The sequence below is a fragment of the Oncorhynchus gorbuscha genome, linkage group LG09 (genome assembly GCF_021184085.1).
Source record: "Oncorhynchus gorbuscha isolate QuinsamMale2020 ecotype Even-year linkage group LG09, OgorEven_v1.0, whole genome shotgun sequence".
NCBI classification, from domain to species: Eukaryota; Metazoa; Chordata; class Actinopteri; order Salmoniformes; family Salmonidae; genus Oncorhynchus; species Oncorhynchus gorbuscha.
The window spans coordinates 25,674,935-25,692,576 of NC_060181.1; the positions used below are offsets into that span (position 1 = coordinate 25,674,935).

The 17,642-nt window shown below is 48.3% G+C and overlaps 1 protein-coding gene across 4 annotated transcripts in view; it reads right to left on the minus strand.

The window, feature by feature from the left end:
- adcy2b (adenylate cyclase 2b (brain)) overlaps positions 1-17,642 on the minus strand; it is a 139,993-nt gene that overhangs the window by 43,358 nt on the left and 78,993 nt on the right. For all 4 annotated transcript variants that reach the window (XM_046361819.1, XM_046361818.1, XM_046361820.1 and 1 more), the window contains 4 exons: positions 15,743-15,823; positions 15,250-15,319; positions 14,928-15,025; positions 5,890-5,974 (listed from right to left, as the gene is read on the minus strand). In XM_046361819.1, the coding sequence (XP_046217775.1) occupies positions 5,890-5,974; positions 14,928-15,025; positions 15,250-15,319; positions 15,743-15,823 (334 nt within the window). The remainder of the gene's footprint in view (positions 1-5,889; positions 5,975-14,927; positions 15,026-15,249; positions 15,320-15,742; positions 15,824-17,642) is intronic.

Sequence of the window (17,642 nt, forward strand, 5' to 3'; positions counted from 1 at the left end):
TTTTCCTCCCTCTGTCTCCCCCTCTTTGTTCCTCCCTCTGTCTCCCCCTTTTCTTCCTCCCTCTGTCTCCCCCTCTCTCTTCCTTCCTCTGTCTCCCCTCTCTTTTCCTCCCTCTGTCTCCCCCTCTGTTTTCCTCCCTCTGTCTCCCCCTCTCTCTTCCTCCCTCTGTCTCCCCCTCTCTCTTCCTTCCTCTGTCTCCCCCTCTCTCTCTCTTCCTTCCTCTGTCTTCCCTCTCTTTTCCTCCCTCTGTCTCCCCCTCTCTTTTCCTCCCACTGTCTACCCCTCTCTCTTCCTTCCTCTGTCTACCCCTCTCTCTTCCTTCCTCTGTCTCCCCCTCTCCTTTTCTCTCTCTGTTTACCCCTCTCTTTTCCTCCCTCTGTCTCCCCCTCTTTCTTCCTCCCTCTGTCTCCCCCTCTCTCTTCCTTCCTCTGTCTCCCTTCTCTTTTCCTCCATCTGTCTCCCCCTCTCTTTTCCTCCCACTGTCTACCCCTCTCTCTTCCTTCCTCCGTCTACCCATCTCTCTTCCTTCCTCTGTCTACCCCTCTCTTTTCCTCCCTCTGTCTCCCCCTCTCTCTTCCTCCCTCTGTCTCCCCCTCTCTCTTCCATCCTCTGTCTCCCCCTCTCTCTCTCTCTTCCTTCCTCTGTCTTCCCTCTCTTTTCCTCCCTCTGTCTCCCCTCTCTTTTCCTCCCACTGTCTACCCCTCTCTCTTCCTTCCTCTGTCTACCCCTCCATCTTCCTCTGTCTACCCCTCTCTTTTCCTCCCTCTGTCTCCCCTCTCTTTTCCTCCCTCTGTCTCCCCCTCTCTCTTCCTTCCTCTGTCTCCCCTCTCTTTTCCTCCGTCTGTCTCCCCCTCTCTTTTCCTCCCACTGTCTACCCCTCTCTCTTCCTTCCTCTGTCTACCCCTTTCTCTTCATTCCTCTGTCTACCCCTCTCTCTTCCTTCCTCTGTCTCCCCCTCTCTTTTCCTCTCTCTGTTTACCCCTCTCTTTTCCTCCCTCTGTCCCCCCTCTCTCTTCCTTCCTCTGTCTCCCCCTCTCTTTTCCTCCCTCTGTCTCCCCCTCTCTTTTCCTCCCTCTGTCTCCCCCTCTCTCTTCCTTCCTCTGTCGACCCCTCTCTTTTCCTCCCTCTGTCTCCCCCTCTTTGTTCCTCCCTCTGTCTCCCCCTTTTTCTTCCTCCCTCTGTCTCCCACTCTCTCTTCCTTCCTCTGTCTCCCCTCTCTTTTCCTCCCTCTGTTTTCCTCCCTCTGTCTCCCCCTCTCTCTTCCTCCCTCTGTCTCCCCCTCTCTCTTCCTTCCTCTGTCTCCCCCTCTCTCTCTCTTCCTTCCTCTGTCTTCCCTCTCTTTTCCTCCCTCTGACTCCCCCTCTCTTTTCCTCCCACGGTCTACCCCTCCCTCTTCCTTCCTCTGTCTACCCATTTCTCTTCATTCCTCTGTCTCCCCCTCTCTTTTCCTCTCTCTGTTTACCCCTCTCTTTTCCTCACTCTGTCCCCCCTCTCTCTTCCTTCCTCTGTCTCCCCTCTCTTTTCCTCCCTCTGTCTCCCCCTCTTTTTTCCTCTCTCTGTCTCCCCCTCTCTCTTCCTTCCTCTGTCTCCCCCTCTCTCTTCCTTCCTCTGTCTCCCACTCTCTCTTCTTCTGTCTCCCCTCTCTATTCCTTCCTCTGTCTACCCCTCTCTTTGCCTCCCTCTGTCTCCCCCTCTCTCTTCCTTCCTCTGTCTACCCCTCTCTTTGCCTCCCTCTGTCTCCCCCTCTCTCTTCCTTCCTCTGTCTCCCCTCTCTTTTCCTCCCTCTGTCTCCCCCTCTCTCTTCCTTCCTCTGTCTCCCCTCTCTTTTCCTCCCTCTGTCTCCCCCTCTCTCTTCCTTCCTCTGTCTACCCCTCTCTTTTCCTCCCTCTGTCTCCCCCTCTCTTTTCCTCCCTCTGTCTCCCCCTCTTTCTTCCTCCCTCTGTCTCCCCCTCTCTCTTCCTTCCTCTGTCTTCCCTCTCTTTTCCTCCCTCTGTCTCCCCTTCTCTTTTCCTCCCACTGTCTACCCCTCTCTCTTCCTTCTTCTGTCTACCCCTCCATCTTCCTTCCTCTGTCTACCCCTCTCTTCTCCTCCCTCTGTCTCCCCTCTCTTTTCCTCCCTCTGTCTCCCCCTCTCTCTTCCTTCCTGTGTCTACCCCTCTCGTTTCCTCTCTCTGTCTACCCCTCTCTCTTCCTTCCTCTGTCTCCCCCTCTCCTTTCCTCTCTCTGTTTACCCCTCTCTTTTCCTCCCTCTGTCTCCCCTCTCTTTTCCTCTGTCTCCACCTCTCCCTTCTTTCCTCTGTCTCCCCTCTCTTTTCCTCCGTCTGTCTCCCCTCTCTTTTCCTCCCACTGTCTACCCCTCTCTCTTCCTTCCTCTGTCTACCCCTTTCTTTTCATTCCTCTGTCTCCCCCTCTCTTTTTCTCTCTCTGTTTACCCCTCTCTTTTCCTCCCTCTGTCCCCCCTCTCTCTTCCTTCCTCTGTCTCCCCTCTCTTTTCCTCCCTCTGTCTCCCCCTCTCTTTTCCTCCCTCTGTCTCCCCCTCTCTTTTCCTCTCTCTGTTTACCCCTCTCTTTTCCTCCCTCTGTCCCCCCTCTCTTTTCCTCCATCTGTCACCCCCTCTCTCTTCCTTCCTCTGTCTACCCCTCTCTTTTCCTCCCTCTGTCTCCCCCTCTTTCTTCCTTCCTCTGTCTCCCCCTTTTTCTTCCTCCCTCTGTCTCCCCCTCTCTCTTCCTTCCTCTGTCTCAACCTCTCTTTTCCTCCATCTGTCTCCCCCTCTCTTTTCCTCCCACTGTCTACCCCTCTCTCTTCCTTCCTCCGTCTACCCATCTCTCTTCCTTCCTCTGTCTCCCCCTCTCTCTTCCTCCCTCTGTCTCCCCCTCTCTCTTCCATCCTCTGTCTCCCCCTCTCTCTCTCTCTTCCTTCCTCTGTCTCCCCCTCTCTTTTCCTCCCACTGTCTACCCCTCTCTCTTCCTTCCTCTGTCTACCCCTCCATCTTCCTCTGTCTACCCCTCTCTTTTCCTCCCTCTGTCTCCCCTCTCTTTTCCTCCCTCTGTCTCCCCCTCTCTCTTCCTTCCTCTGTCTCCCGTCTCTTTTCCTCCGTCTGTCTCCCCCTCTCTTTTCCTCCCACTGTCTACCCCTCTCTCTTCCTTCCTCTGTCTACCCCTTTCTCTTCATTCCTCTGTCTACCCCTCTCTCTTCCTTCCTCTGTCTCCCCCTCTCTTTTCCTCTCTCTGTTTACCCCTCTCTTTTCCTCCCTCTGTCCCCCCTTTTTCTTCCTCCCTCTGTCTCCCCCTCTCTCTTCCTTCCTCTGTCTCCCCTCTCTTTTCCTCCCTCTGTCTCCCCCTCTCTTTTCCTCCCACTGTCTACCCCTCTCTCTTCCTTCCTCCGTCTACCCATCTCTCTTCCTTCCTCTGTCTACCCCTCTCTTTTCCTCCCTCTGTCTCCCCCTCTCTCTTCCTCCCTCTGTCTCCCCTCCCTCTTCCTTCCTGTGTCTCCCCCTCTCTCTCTCTTCCTTCCTCTGTCTTCCCTCTCTTTTCCTCCCTCTGTCTCCCCCTCTCTTTTCCTCCCTCTGTCTCCCCCTCTCTCTTCCTTCCTCTGTCTACCACTCTCTTTTCCTCCCTCTGTCTCCCCCTCTTTCTTCCTCCCTCTGTCTCCCCCTTTTTCTTCCTCCCTCTGTCTCCCCCTCTCTCTTCCTTCCTCTGTCTCCCCTCTCTTTTCCTCCCTCTGTCTCCCCCTCTCTTTTCCTCCCACTGTCTACCCCTCTCCTTTCCTCTCTCTGTTTACCCCTCTCTTTTCCTCCCTCTGTCTCCCCCTCTCTCTTCCTTCCTCTGTCTCCCCTCTCTTTTCCTCCGTCTGTCTCCCCCTCTCTTTTCCTCCCACTGTCTACCCCTCCCTCTTCCTTCCTCTGTCTACCCATTTCTCTTCATTCCTCTGTCTACCCCTCTCTCTTCCTTCCTCTGTCTCCCCCTCTCTTTTCCTCTCTCTGTTTACCCCTCTCTTTTCTTCACTCTGTCCCCCTCTCTCTTCCTTCCTCTGTCTCCCCTCTCTTTTCCTCCCTCTGTCTCCCCCTCTCTTTTCCTCTCTCTGTCTCCCCCTCTCTCTTCCTTCTTCTGTCTCCCCCTCTCTCTTCCTTCCTCTGTCTCCCCCTCTTTCTTCCTCTGTCTCCCCTCTCTCTTCCTTCCTCTGTCTACCCCTCTCTTTGCCTCCCTCTGTCTCCCCCTCTCTCTTCCTTCCTCTGTCTACCCCTCTCTTTGCCTCCCTCTGTCTCCCCCTCTCTCTTCCTTCCTCTGTCTCCCCTCTCTTTTCCTCCCTCTGTCTCCCCCTCTCTCTTCCTTCCTCTGTCTCCCCTCTCTTTTCCTCCCTCTGTCTCCCCCTCTCTCTTCCTTCCTCTGTCTACCCCTCTCTTTTCCTCCCTCTGTCTCCCCCTCTTTCTTCCTCCCTCTGTCTCCCCCTCTCTCTTCCTTCGTCTGTCTCCCCTCTCCTTTCCTCCCTCTGTCTCCCCCTCTCTGTTCCTCCCACTGTCTACCCCTCTCTCTTCCTTCCTCCGTCTACCCATCTCTCTTCCTTCCTCTGTCTATCCCTCTCTTTTCCTCCCTCTGTCTCCCCTTCTCTTTTCCTCCCACTGTCTACCCCTCTCTCTTCCTTCTGTCTACCCCTCCATCTTCCTTCCTCTGTCTACCCCTCTCTTTTCCTCCCTCTGTCTCCCCTCTCTTTCCTCCCTCTGTCTCCCCCTCTCTCTTCCTTCCTCTGTCTACCCCTCTCGTTTCCTCTCTCTGTCTACCCCTCTCTCTTCCTTCCTCTGTCTCCCCCTCTCCTTTCCTCTCTCTGTTTACCCCTCTCTTTTCCTCCCTCTGTCTCCCCTCTCTTTTCCTCTGTCTCCACCTCTCCCTTCTTTCCTCTGTCTCCCCTCTCTTTTCCTCCGTCTGTCTCCCCTCTCTTTTCCTCCCACTGTCTACCCCTCTCTCTTCCTTCCTCTGTCTACCCCTTTCTCTTCATTCCTCTGTCTCCCCCTCTCTTTTCCTCTCTCTGTTTACCCCTCTCTTTTCCTCCCTCTGTCCCCCCTCTCTCTTCCTTCCTCTGTCTCCCCTCTCTTTTCCTCCCTCTGTCTCCCCCTCTCTTTTCCTCCCTCTGTCTCCCCCTCTCTTTTCCTCTCTCTGTCTCCCCCTCTCTCTTCCTTCCTCTGTCTCCCCTCTCTCTTCCTCTTTCTGTCTCCCCCTCTCTCTTCCTTCCTCTGTCTCCCCTCTATCTTCCTTCCTCTGTCTACCCCTTTCTCTTCATTCCTCTGTCTACCCCTCTCTCTTCCTTCCTCTGTCTCCCCCTCTCTTTTCCTCTCTCTGTTTACCCCTCTCTTTTCCTCCCTCTGTCCCCCTCTCCCTTCCTCTGTCTCCCCTCTCTTTTCTTCCCTCTGTCTCCCCCTCTCTTTTCCTCCCTCTGTCTCCCTCTCTCTTTTCCTCTCTCTGTCTCCCCCTCTCTCTTCCTTACTCTGTCTCCCCCTCGCTCTTCCTCCCTCTGTCTCCCCCTCACTCTTCCTCTCGCTTCTTCTCCCTTCTCTTCATCCATGTATATTCCCCTCTCTCTCCATCCAGCCTCTCTTTCTCCCTCCGCCCTCTCTCTCTCCCTCCACCCTCTCTCTCTCCCTCCACCCTCTCTCTCTCCCTCCACCCTCTCTCTCTCCCTCCACCCTCTCACTCTCCCTCCACCCTCTCTCTCTCCCTCCACCCTCTCTCTCCATCCGCCCTCTCTCTCTCCCTCCACCCTCTCTCTCCCTCCACCATCTCTCTCTCCCTCCACCCTCTCTCTCCATCCGCCCTCTCTCTCTCCCTCTCAGTCTGTGATTGTGTTCTACACTCACATACAATAGACAGGATTTTAGGGTGTGTGTGTGTAACTTACCAAAATGTGGCTGGAGAAACATATGACCAGGATCAGACCTAACAGGAGGAAAGACATGCCAAAGGAGATCCCCAACACTGCTGTTCTGTAACACACACACACACACACACACACACACACACACACACACACACACACACACACACACACACACACACACACACACACACACACACACACACACACACACACACACACACACACACACACACACACAGTTTATTTTATTATTATTTATTTTTGTATTGCATTTTCAAACAACATTTCAATCTACCTGCAGTGAAGGCACTCAACATTTACATTACATTCAGTCATCCAGTAGACACTCCCTTCCAGAGCGACCCACAAGTGCAACCACGGTCAAGCTCCCTGCCCAAGACCACAAGGGCAGATACCCCCACCCAGTCGAATCAGGGACCCAAACCAGTGACTTCTCGGCCACCTGTCCAAGCTCCTAACCGCCAGGCCACCAAAGACCCCCCCCCCCCCCCCCCCCCCAAGACTCCTCCTCCACTCCCCAACAGCGCCCCCCAAGCCACCATCTCCCTCCAACCCAAAACCACCACCCACCCGATGCGCCAACAACCAACAAAAATAACAAAAGAGAAATGAGAGAAAAACAAAGGAAAACAATAATAGAAAACCACAATGCAAAAACAAAAGACATCAAGGACAATAGGATGTGTGTGTGTGTGTGTGTGTGTGTGTGTGTGTGTGTGTGTGTGTGTGTGTGTGTGTGTGTGTGTGTGTGTGTGTGTGTGTGTGTGTGTGTGTGTGTGTGTGTGTGTGTGTGTGTGTGTGTGTGTGTGTGTGTGTGTGTGTGTGTGTGTGTGTGTGTGTGCATGCTTTAACGTACAATTTCAATCTATCTAATCTCATAGAATCCACATATTGTGAGTTGAAGATAAACACTTTTACTAACAGTATTAGTATATTAGTAACTGACTGACCCGGTCTCTCCAGATCTCCTAAAAGTACTATTTCTAGATTAATGTTATGCTTTTTCAGCCATTCCTGAACCTGAGACCAGGAACAGGCTACCTGAGGGCAATACAAAAATAAATGGTCTAATGATTCTGTATCCTCACAACAAAATCTGCAGAGCTGTGATGGTTGTATGCCCCAAACATTCAACAAATCTTTGGTGGCCAGAATTCTGTACAATAATCTTTGATGAAAAGAGCGAAGTCTTGCGTCATTTTATATATCAACTCATACACCCTGTACTATGGAATCAGTACATCAATGTATTCCCAGATATTTTGTCATCTGTATGGCACATCTGTCAATATCCTGGTCCTCAAATGAAACTGCCATATTTTCCTATCTATTTATTTTTGTTCCTCCTCCAGTTTAGATCCTTTATATTGGGCAGACAGACTAGTTCCCTACCTCCTCCCGCGGCCACCTGCCTCCTCTAGTTTAGATCCTTTATATTGGGCAGACAGACTAGTTCCCTACCTCCTCCCGCTGCCTCCTCCAGTTTAGATCCTTTATATTGGGCAGACAGACCAGTTCCCTACCTCCTCCCGCTGCCACCTGCCTCCTTCAGTTTAGATCCTTTATATTGGGCAGACAGACTAGTTCCCTACCTCCTCCCGCTGCCACCTGCCTCCTCCAGTTTAGATCCTTTATATTGGGCAGACAGACCAGTTCCCTACCTCCTCCCGCTGCCACCTGCCTCCTCCAGTTTAGATCCTTTATATTGGGCAGACAGACTAGTTCCCTACCTCCTCCCGCTGCCTCCTCCAGTTTAGATCCTTTATATTGGGCAGACAGACTAGTTCCCTACCTCCTCCCGCTGCCTCCTCCAGTTTAGATCCTTTATATTGGGCAGACAGACCAGTTCCCTACCTCCTCCCGCTGCCACCTGCCTCCTCCAGTTTAGATCCTTTATATTGGGCAGACAGACCAGTTCCCTACCTCCTCCCGCTGCCACCTGCCTCCTTCAGTTTAGATCCTTTATATTGGGCAGACAGACCAGTTCCCTACCTCCTCCCGCTGCCACCTGCCTCCTCCAGTTTAGATCCTTTATATTGGGCAGACAGACTAGTTCCCTACCTCCTCCCGCTGCCTCCTCCAGTTTAGATCCTTTATATTGGGCAGACAGACCAGTTCCCTACCTCCTCCCGCTGCCACCTGCCTCCTTCAGTTTAGATCCTTTATATTGGGCAGACAGACTAGTTCCCTACCTCCTCCCGCTGCCACCTGCCTCCTCCAGTTTAGATCCTTTATATTGGGCAGACAGACTAGTTCCCTACCTCCTCCCGCTGCCTCCTCCAGTTTAGATCCTTTATATTGGGCAGACAGACCAGTTCCCTACCTCCTCCCGCTGCCTCCTCCAGTTTAGATCCTTTATATTGGGCAGACAGACTAGTTCCCTACCTCCTCCCGCTGCCACCTGCCTCCTCCAGTTTAGATCCTTTATATTGGGCAGACAGACTAGTTCCCTACCTCCTCCCGCTGCCTCCTCCAGTTTAGATCCTTTATATTGGGCAGACAGACTAGTTCCCTACCTCCTCCCGCTGCCACCTGCCTCCTTCAGTTTAGATCCTTTATATTGGGCAGACAGACCAGTTCCCTACCTCCTCCCGCTGCCACCTGCCTCCTCCAGTTTAGATCCTTTATATTGGGCAGACAGACTAGTTCCCTACCTCCTCCCGCTGCCTCCTGCAGTTTAGATCCTTTATATTGGGCAGACAGACTAGTTCCCTACGTCCTCCCGCTGCCACCTGCCTCCTCCAGTTTAGATCCTTTATATTGGGCAGACAGACTAGTTCCCTACCTCCTCCCGCTGCCACCTGCCTCCTCCAGTTTAGATCCTTTATATTGGGCAGACAGACTAGTTCCCTACCTCCTCCCGCTGCCACCTGCCTCCTCCAGTTTAGATCCTTTATATTGGGCAGACAGACTAGTTCCCTACCTCCTCCCGCTGCCTCCTCCAGTTTAGATCCTTTATATTGGGCAGACAGACTAGTTCCCTACCTCCTCCCGCTGCCTCCTCCAGTTTAGATCCTTTATATTGGGCAGACAGACTAGTTCCCTACCTCCTCCCGCTGCCACCTGCCTCCTCCAGTTTAGATCCTTTATATTGGGCAGACAGACTAGTTCCCTACCTCCTCCCGCTGCCACCTGCCTCCTCCAGTTTAGATCCTTTATATTGGGCAGACAGACTAGTTTCCTACCTCCTCCCGCTGCCTCCTCCAGTTTAGATCCTTTATATTGGGCAGACAGACTAGTTCCCTACCTCCTCCCGCTGCCTTCTCAAGTTTAGATCCTTTATATTGGGCAGACAGACCAGTTCCCTACCTCCTCCCGCTGCCACCTGCCTCCTCCAGTTTTGATCCTTTATATTGGGCAGACAGACTAGTTCCCTACCTCCTCCCGCTGCCACCTGCCTCCTCCAGTTTAGATCCTTTATATTGGGCAGACAGACTAGTTCCCTAACTCCTCCCGCTGCCACCTGCCTCCTCATGTTTAGATCCTTTTTATTGGGCAGACAGACTAGTTCCCTACCTCCTCCCGCTGCCTCCTGCAGTTTAGATCCTTTATATTGGGCAGACAGACTAGTTTCCTACCTCCTCCCGCTGCCACCTGCCTCCTCCAGTTTAGATCCTTTATATTGGGCAGACAGACTAGTTCCCTACCTCCTCCCGCTGCCACCTGCCTCCTCCAGTTTAGATCCTTTATATTGGGCAGACAGACTAGTTCCCTACCTCCTCCCGCTGCCACCTGCCTCCTCCAGTTTAGATCCTTTATATTGGGCAGACAGTCTAGTTCCCTACCTCCTCCCGCTGCCTCCTCCAGTTTAGATCCTTTATATTGGGCAGACAGACTAGTTCCCTACCTCCTCCCGCTGCCTCCTCCAGTTTAGATCCTTTATATTGGGCAGACAGACTAGTTCCCTACCTCCTCCCGCTGCCTCCTCCAGTTTAGATCCTTTATATTGGGCAGACAGACTAGTTCCCTACCTCCTCCCGCTGCCTCCTCCAGTTTAGATCCTTTATATTGGGCAGACAGACTAGTTCCCTACCTCCTCCCGCTGCCACCTGCCTCCTCCAGTTTAGATCCTTTATATTGGGCAGACAGACTAGTTCCCTACCTCCTCCCGCTGCCACCTGCCTCCTCCAGTTTAGATCCTTTATATTGGGCAGACAGACTAGTTCCCTACCTCCTCCCGCTGCCACCTGCCTCCTCCAGTTTAGATCCTTTATATTGGGCAGACAGACTAGTTCCCTACCTCCTCCCGCTGCCACCTGCCTCCTCCAGTTTAGATCCTTTATATTGGGCAGACAGACTAGTTCCCTACCTCCTCCCGCTGCCTCCTCAAGTTTAGATCCTTTATATTGGGCAGACAGACTAGTTCCCTACCTCCTCCCGCTGCCACCTGCCTCCTCCAGTTTAGATCCTTTATATTGGGCAGACAGACTAGTTCCCTACCTCCTCCCGCTGCCACCTGCCTCCTCCAGTTTAGATCCTTTATATTGGGCAGACAGACTAGTTCCCTACCTCCTCCCGCTGCCTCCTCCAGTTTAGATCCTTTATATTGGGCAGACGGACCAGTTCCCTACCTCCTCCCGCTGCCACCTGCCTCCTCCAGTTTAGATCCTTTATATTGGGCAGACAGACTAGTTCCCTACCTCCTCCCGCTGCCTCCTCAAGTTTAGATCCTTTATATTGGGCAGACAGACCAGTTCCCTACCTCCTCCCGCTGCCACCTGCCTCCTCCAGTTTTGATCCTTTATATTGGGCAGACAGACTAGTTCCCTACCTCCTCCCGCTGCCACCTGCCTCCTCCAGTTTAGATCCTTTATATTGGGCAGACAGACTAGTTCCCTACCTCCTCCTGCTGCCACCTGCCTCCTCCTGTTTAGATCCTTTTTATTGGGCAGACAGACTAGTTCCCTACCTCCTCCCGCTGCCTCCTCCAGTTTAGATCCTTTATATTGGGCAGACAGACTAGTTCCCTACCTCCTCCCGCTGCCACCTGCCTCCTCCAGTTTAGATCCTTTATATTGGGCAGACAGACTAGTTCCCTACCTCCTCCCGCTGCCACCTGCCTCCTCCAGTTTAGATCCTTTATATTGGGCAGACAGACTATTTCCCTACCTCCTCCCGCTGCCACCTGCCTCCTCCAGTTTAGATCCTTTATATTGGGCAGACAGACTAGTTCCCTACCTCCTCCCGCTGCCACCTGCCTCCTCCAGTTTAGATCCTTTATATTGGGCAGACAGACTAGTTCCCTACCTCCTCCCGCTGCCACCTGCCTCCTCCTGTTTAGATCCTTTATATTGGGCAGACAGACTAGTTCCCTACCTCCTCCCGCTGCCACCTGCCTCCTCCTGTTTAGATCCTTTTTATTGGGCAGACAGACTAGTTCCCTACCTTCTCTGCGCCCCCTGACTCCTCCAGTTTAGATCCTTTATATTGGGCAGACAGACTAGTTCCCTACCTCCACCCGCTGCCACCTGCCTCCTCCTGTTTAGATCCTTTTTATTGGGCAGACAGACTAGTTCCCTACCTCCTCCGCGCCCCCTGCCTCCTCCAGTTTAGATCCTTTATATTGGGCAGACAGACTAGTTCCCTACCTCCTCCCGCTGCCACCTGCCTCCTCCTTTTGTGGTAATGCTGTAATCAATTGGTTGTAATCTTGGATTGAGCAGACCCTCCCATATAATTCCGATAGCTCCATGAAAGACATAACTCTGCCATTCCAATTTACAAAAGCATTTAAAAACAAAACAACCTTCTCAAACATCTTTTCCATTAATACAGGTCTTTTATCAACCAGCATGTTTGAGTTCAACCATAATATTTGTTGGAATGTTCCACACTGTGTTAACTACCACCAGATGGGTGCTGTACAGAGCAGTAAAATTATAAAGTATTTGAATTGGAACTAGTGAACTGCGACCCACTTCCACTACTTACTACATACTTCCCTGTTATACAGTACTTCCCTGTTATACAGTACTTCCCTGTTATACAGTACTTCCCTGTTATACAGTACTTCCCTGTTATACAGTACTTCCCTGTTATACAGTACTTCCCTGTTATACAGGCCTGTATTTCCTGACTACAGCTTATATTTCCTGACTACAGCTTATATTTCCTGACTACAGCTTATATTTCCTGACTACAGCTTATATTTCCTGACTACATCTTATATTTCCTGACTACAGCTTATATTTCCTGACTACAGCTTATATTTCCTGACTACAGCTTATATTTCCTGACTACAGCTTTTCCTGATATTTCCTGACTACAGTTTATATTTCCTGACTACAGCTTATATTTCCTGACTACAGCTTATATTTCCTGACTACAGCTTATATTTCCTGACTACAGCTTATATTTCCTGACTACAGCTTATATTTCCTGACTACAGCTTATATTTCCTGACTACAGCTTATATTTCCTGACTACAGCTTATATTTCCTGACTACAGTTTATATTTCCTGACTACAGCTTATATTTCCTGACTACAGCTTATATTCCCTAACAGAAGCTTATATTTCCTAATAGAAGTTTGCCAAGTAGATGGCTGATTTAAGCGTGTTCATAAAACAATGATGTCATGTCTAAATGGAAGAGATGTTAGTCTGAATGCGAAAATATATGATGCTTTTAGTATCTGTCTCTATGGTTCTACCGCTCCTGGTTCCTGTAAACACAGACAATTAACTAAATGATGAAACAGCCCATGGACCTTTTGTCCTTTCATAAGGAGGCTTCATCGTCATCATTATCCTTGTCATCATCAAAGTAATATTCCTCATCTTTATCATAATAATAATCATCATCATCATCCTCGACATCTAAGACCTTTTGATTCACATTAAAACGGTCATCAGACGTTATTCATATCTTTTCATCTGTTTTCTTTCTTTCTTTCTTTCTATCCATCTTCTTTCTTTCTTTCTTTCTCTCTTAATTGCTGTCTCTTAAGGTGTGTCATTTGCAACTGCTATTAGGGATTTTATTGATGTGAGACTCAATTGATCAAAGGTTTATTTCGTCTTGTCACACTGTAGTTGCAATGTTCTGGGTTATTATAGAGAAAAGAACACTGACTTCAGTGGCTTTTGGCACGACTAGTATTCCAACTATGAGGGCTACTATAGGACCATACTATGTATTCCAACTATGAGGGCTACTATAGGACCATACTATGTATTCCAACTATGAGGGCTACTATAGGACCATACTATGTATTCCAACTATGAGGGCTACTATAGGACCATACAATGTATTCCAACTATGAGGGCTACTATAGGACCATACAATGTATTCCAACTATGAGGGCTACTATAGGACCATACTATGTATTCCAACTATGAGGGCTACTATAGGACCATACTATGTATTCCAACTATGAGGGCTACTATAGGACCATACTATGTATTCCAACTATGAGGGCTACTATAGGACCATACTATGTATTCCAACTATGAGGGCTACTATAGGACCATACTATGTATTCCAACTATGAGGGCTACTATAGGACCATACTATGTATTCCAACTATGAGGGCTACTATAGGACCATACTATGTATTCCAACTATGAGGGCTACTATAGGACCATACTATGTATTCCAACTATGAGGGCTACTATAGGACCATACTATGTATTCCAACTATGAGGGCTACTATAGGACCATACTATGTATTCCAACTATGAGGGCTACTATAGGACCATACTATGTATTCCAACTATGAGGGCTACTATAGGACCATACTATGTATTCCAACTATGAGGGCTACTATAGGACCATACTATGTATTCCAACTATGAGGGCTACTATTGGACCATACTATGTATTCCAACTATGAGGGCTACTATAGGACCATACAATGTATTCCAACTATGAGGGCTACTATAGGACCATACTATGTATTCCAACTATGAGGGCTACTATTGGACCATACTATGTATTCCAACTATGAGGGCTACTATTGGACCATACAATGTATTCCAACTATGAGGGCTACTATAGGACCATACAATGTATTCCAACTATGAGGGCTACTATAGGACCATACAATGTATTCCAACTATGAGGGCTACTATAGGACCATACAATGTATTCCAACTATGAGGGCTACTATAGGACCATACTATGTATTCCAACTATGAGGGCTACTATAGGACCATACTATGTATTCCAACTATGAGGGCTACTATAGGACCATACTATGTATTCCAACTATGAGGGCTACTATAGGACCATACAATGTATTCCAACTATGAGGGCTACTATAGGACCATACTATGTATTCCAACTATGAGGGCTACTATAGGACCATACTATGTATTCCAACTATGAGGGCTACTATAGGACCATACAATGTATTCCAACTATGAGGGCTACTATAGGACCATACAATGTATTCCAACTATGAGGGCTACTATAGGACCATACAATGTATTCCAACTATGAGGGCTACTATAGGACCATACTATGTATTCCAACTATGAGGGCTACTATAGGACCATACTATGTATTCCAACTATGAGGGCTACTATAGGACCATACTATGTATTCCAACTATGAGGGCTACTATAGGACCATACAATGTATTCCAACTATGAGGGCTACTATAGGACCATACAATGTATTCCAACTATGAGGGCTACTATAGGACCATACTATGTATTCCAACTATGAGGGCTACTATAGGACCATACTATGTATTCCAACTATGAGGGCTACTATAGGACCATACAATGTATTCCAACTATGAGGGCTACTATAGGACCATACAATGTATTCCAACTATGAGGGCTACTATAGGACCATACAATGTATTCCAACTATGAGGGCTACTATAGGACCATACAATGTATTCCAACTATGAGGGCTTCTATAGGACCATACAATGTATTCCAACTATGAGGGCTACTATAGGACCATACTATGCAGGTTGTATTCTAAGTAGTATCTGAACATTGGTGGGTACCATGAAGGGTAATATGAATGGTACTGTGAAGAGTACAGATGCACTATGAAGTGTACTATGTAGGGTCCAGACTTACTTGGGCAGGACCAGTATCTGCACTATGAAGATGCAGCAGAAGATGAGACAGGCACAGGTGACGTAGTATTTAAAGGCCGGCAGAGTGGTGGCTCGATACTGGGGACATCAACACACACAGGGTCAACAGGTGGTGGTCAAAACAAGCCATTTTTTACTGTAACTTCACAGTCTAATGCTGAATACTTTCACGCCAATCATATTCTGTTACGGAGTCACTGCATGTTTGTCTGGGACAGCAGTGGGCAAGTGGCACACATGTTATTTTCATTTGTAGTTTCTTTTTTATCTGACTGAACAGCGGTGTTGTTGTCCTACCGCACCTCCTTCTCCAGAGTCTTGTTGTGAAAGAAGAGTGAGATCCTCTGGATGTCCTCAGACTTCAGCCACTGCCTACAGAGAAGAGAACACAGAGACACTCAGACAGCGGTTCACACAGACACCAGCAATCCGTCAGGGACATTAATAAGACCTCGGAACCTCCTCCCTTCCATCCGTCATTTCAAAGTATTGGTGAGATGTTTTTTTCTCTCATTACACTTCAAGTTTTTAATAACTATTGTTTCATGTGTTATTGTATGTTTTGTTTTTGTAAGTATCTGCACTCCTGTTTACATAATTGTTGGTGAGGTACTGAACTAAGTGCTTCATACAAATGATTATACAACACACGTTTCAAAAGCTCTCAAAGAGCGTTAGTTGACACGGTGGTGAACTCACCTCAACCACCACCAACGTGAAGCACCTACCCAACTGGCTGATGCATCCTGTCACTGTGCTAGAAATAGAACAGTGCAGGTTTGTAGTCGTACTAACTTCTGGGAGTTGATGCCGTCAATGGTTCTGATCATCCTCTCTTCCAGTTCCTCTTCAAACCGTCTCTTCTGAGATTTAGTCCTGAGGGGATACCGAGCACACAGTACGTTGAGTGTGTGGAACATTATTCTATCCTGTGGTGTTGTGGTCTTAAGACATGACTTGTTTAAAGGAAGGATGACTGATCTGTAGGGGTAAAGTCTGGTGGTCTGATGTAAAGGAAAGATGACTGATCTGTAGGGGTAAAGTCTGGTAGTCTGATGTAAAGGAAAGATGACTGATCTGTAGAGGTAAAGTCTGGTGGTCTGATGTAAAGGAAAGATGACTGATCTGTAGAGGTAAAGTCTGGTAGTCTGATGTAAAGGAAAGATGACTGATCTGTAGAGGTAAAGTCTGGTGGTCTGATGTAAAGGAAAGATGACTGATCTGTAGAGGTAAAGTCTGGTGGTCTGATGTAAAGGAAATATGACTGATCTGTAGAGGTAAAGTCTGGTGGTCTGGTGTAAAGGAAAGATGACTGATCTGTAGGGGTAAAGTCTGGTAGTCTGATGTAAAGGAAATATGACTAATCTGTAGAGGTAAAGTCTGGTAGTCTGATGTAAATGAAAGATGACTGATCTGTAGAGGTAAAATCTGGTAGTTTGATGTAAAGGAAAGATGACTGATCTGTAGGGGTAAAGTATGGTAGTCTGATGTAAAGGAAAGATGACTGATCTGTAGAGGTAAAGTCTGGTAATCTGATGTAAAGGAAAGATGACTGATCTGTAGAGGTAAAGTCTGGTGGTCTGATGTAAAGGAAAGATGACTGATCTGTAGAGGTAAAGTCTGGTAGTCTGATGTAAAGGAAAGATAACTGATCTGATCTGTAGAGGTAAAGTCTGGTGGTCTGATGTAAAGGAAAGATGACTGATCTGTAAGATAATCTGATGTAAAGGAAAGATGACTGATCTGTAGAGGTAAAGTCTGGTAATCTGATGTAAAGGAAAGATGACTGATCTGTAGAGGTAAAGTCTGGTAATCTGATGTAAAGGAAAGATGACTGATCTGTAGAGGTAAAGTGTGGTAATCTGATGTAAAGGAAAGATGACTGATCTGTAGAGGTAAAGTCTGGTAGTCTGATGTAAAGGAAAGATGACTGATCTGTAGGGGTAAAGTCTGGTAGTCTGATGTAAAGGAAAGATGACTGATCTGTAGGGGTAAAGTCTGGTAGTCTGATGTAAAGGAAAGATGACTGATCTGTAGAGGTAAAGTCTGGTGGTCTGGTGTAAAGGAAAGATGACTGATCTGTAGGGGTAAAGTCTGGTAGTCTGATGTAAAGGAAAGATGACTAATCTGTAGAGGTAAAGTCTGGTAGTCTGATGTAAATGAAAGATGACTGATCTGTAGAGGTAAAGTCTGGTAGTTTGATGTAAAGGAAAGATGACTGATCTGTAGGGGTAAAGTATGGTAGTCTGATGTAAAGGAAAGATGACTGATCTGTAGAGGTAAAGTCTGGTAATCTGATGTAAAGGAAAGATGACTGATCTGTAGAGGTAAAGTCTGGTGGTCTGATGTAAAGGAAAGATGACTGATCTGTAGAGGTAAAGTCTGGTAGTCTGATGTAAAGGAAAGATGACTGATCTGTAGAGGTAAAGTCTGGTGGTCTGATGTAAAGGAAAGATGACTGATCTGTAGAGGTAAAGTCTGGTAATCTGATGTAAAGGAAAGATGACTGATCTGTAGAGGTAAAGTCTGGTAATCTGATGTAAAGGAAAGATGACTGATCTGTAGAGGTAAAGTCTGGTAATCTGATGTAAAGGAAAGATGACTGATCTGTAGAGGTAAAGTCTGGTAGTCTGATGTAAAGGAAAGATGACTGATCTGTAGGGGTAAAGTCTGGTAGTCTGATGTAAAGGAAAGA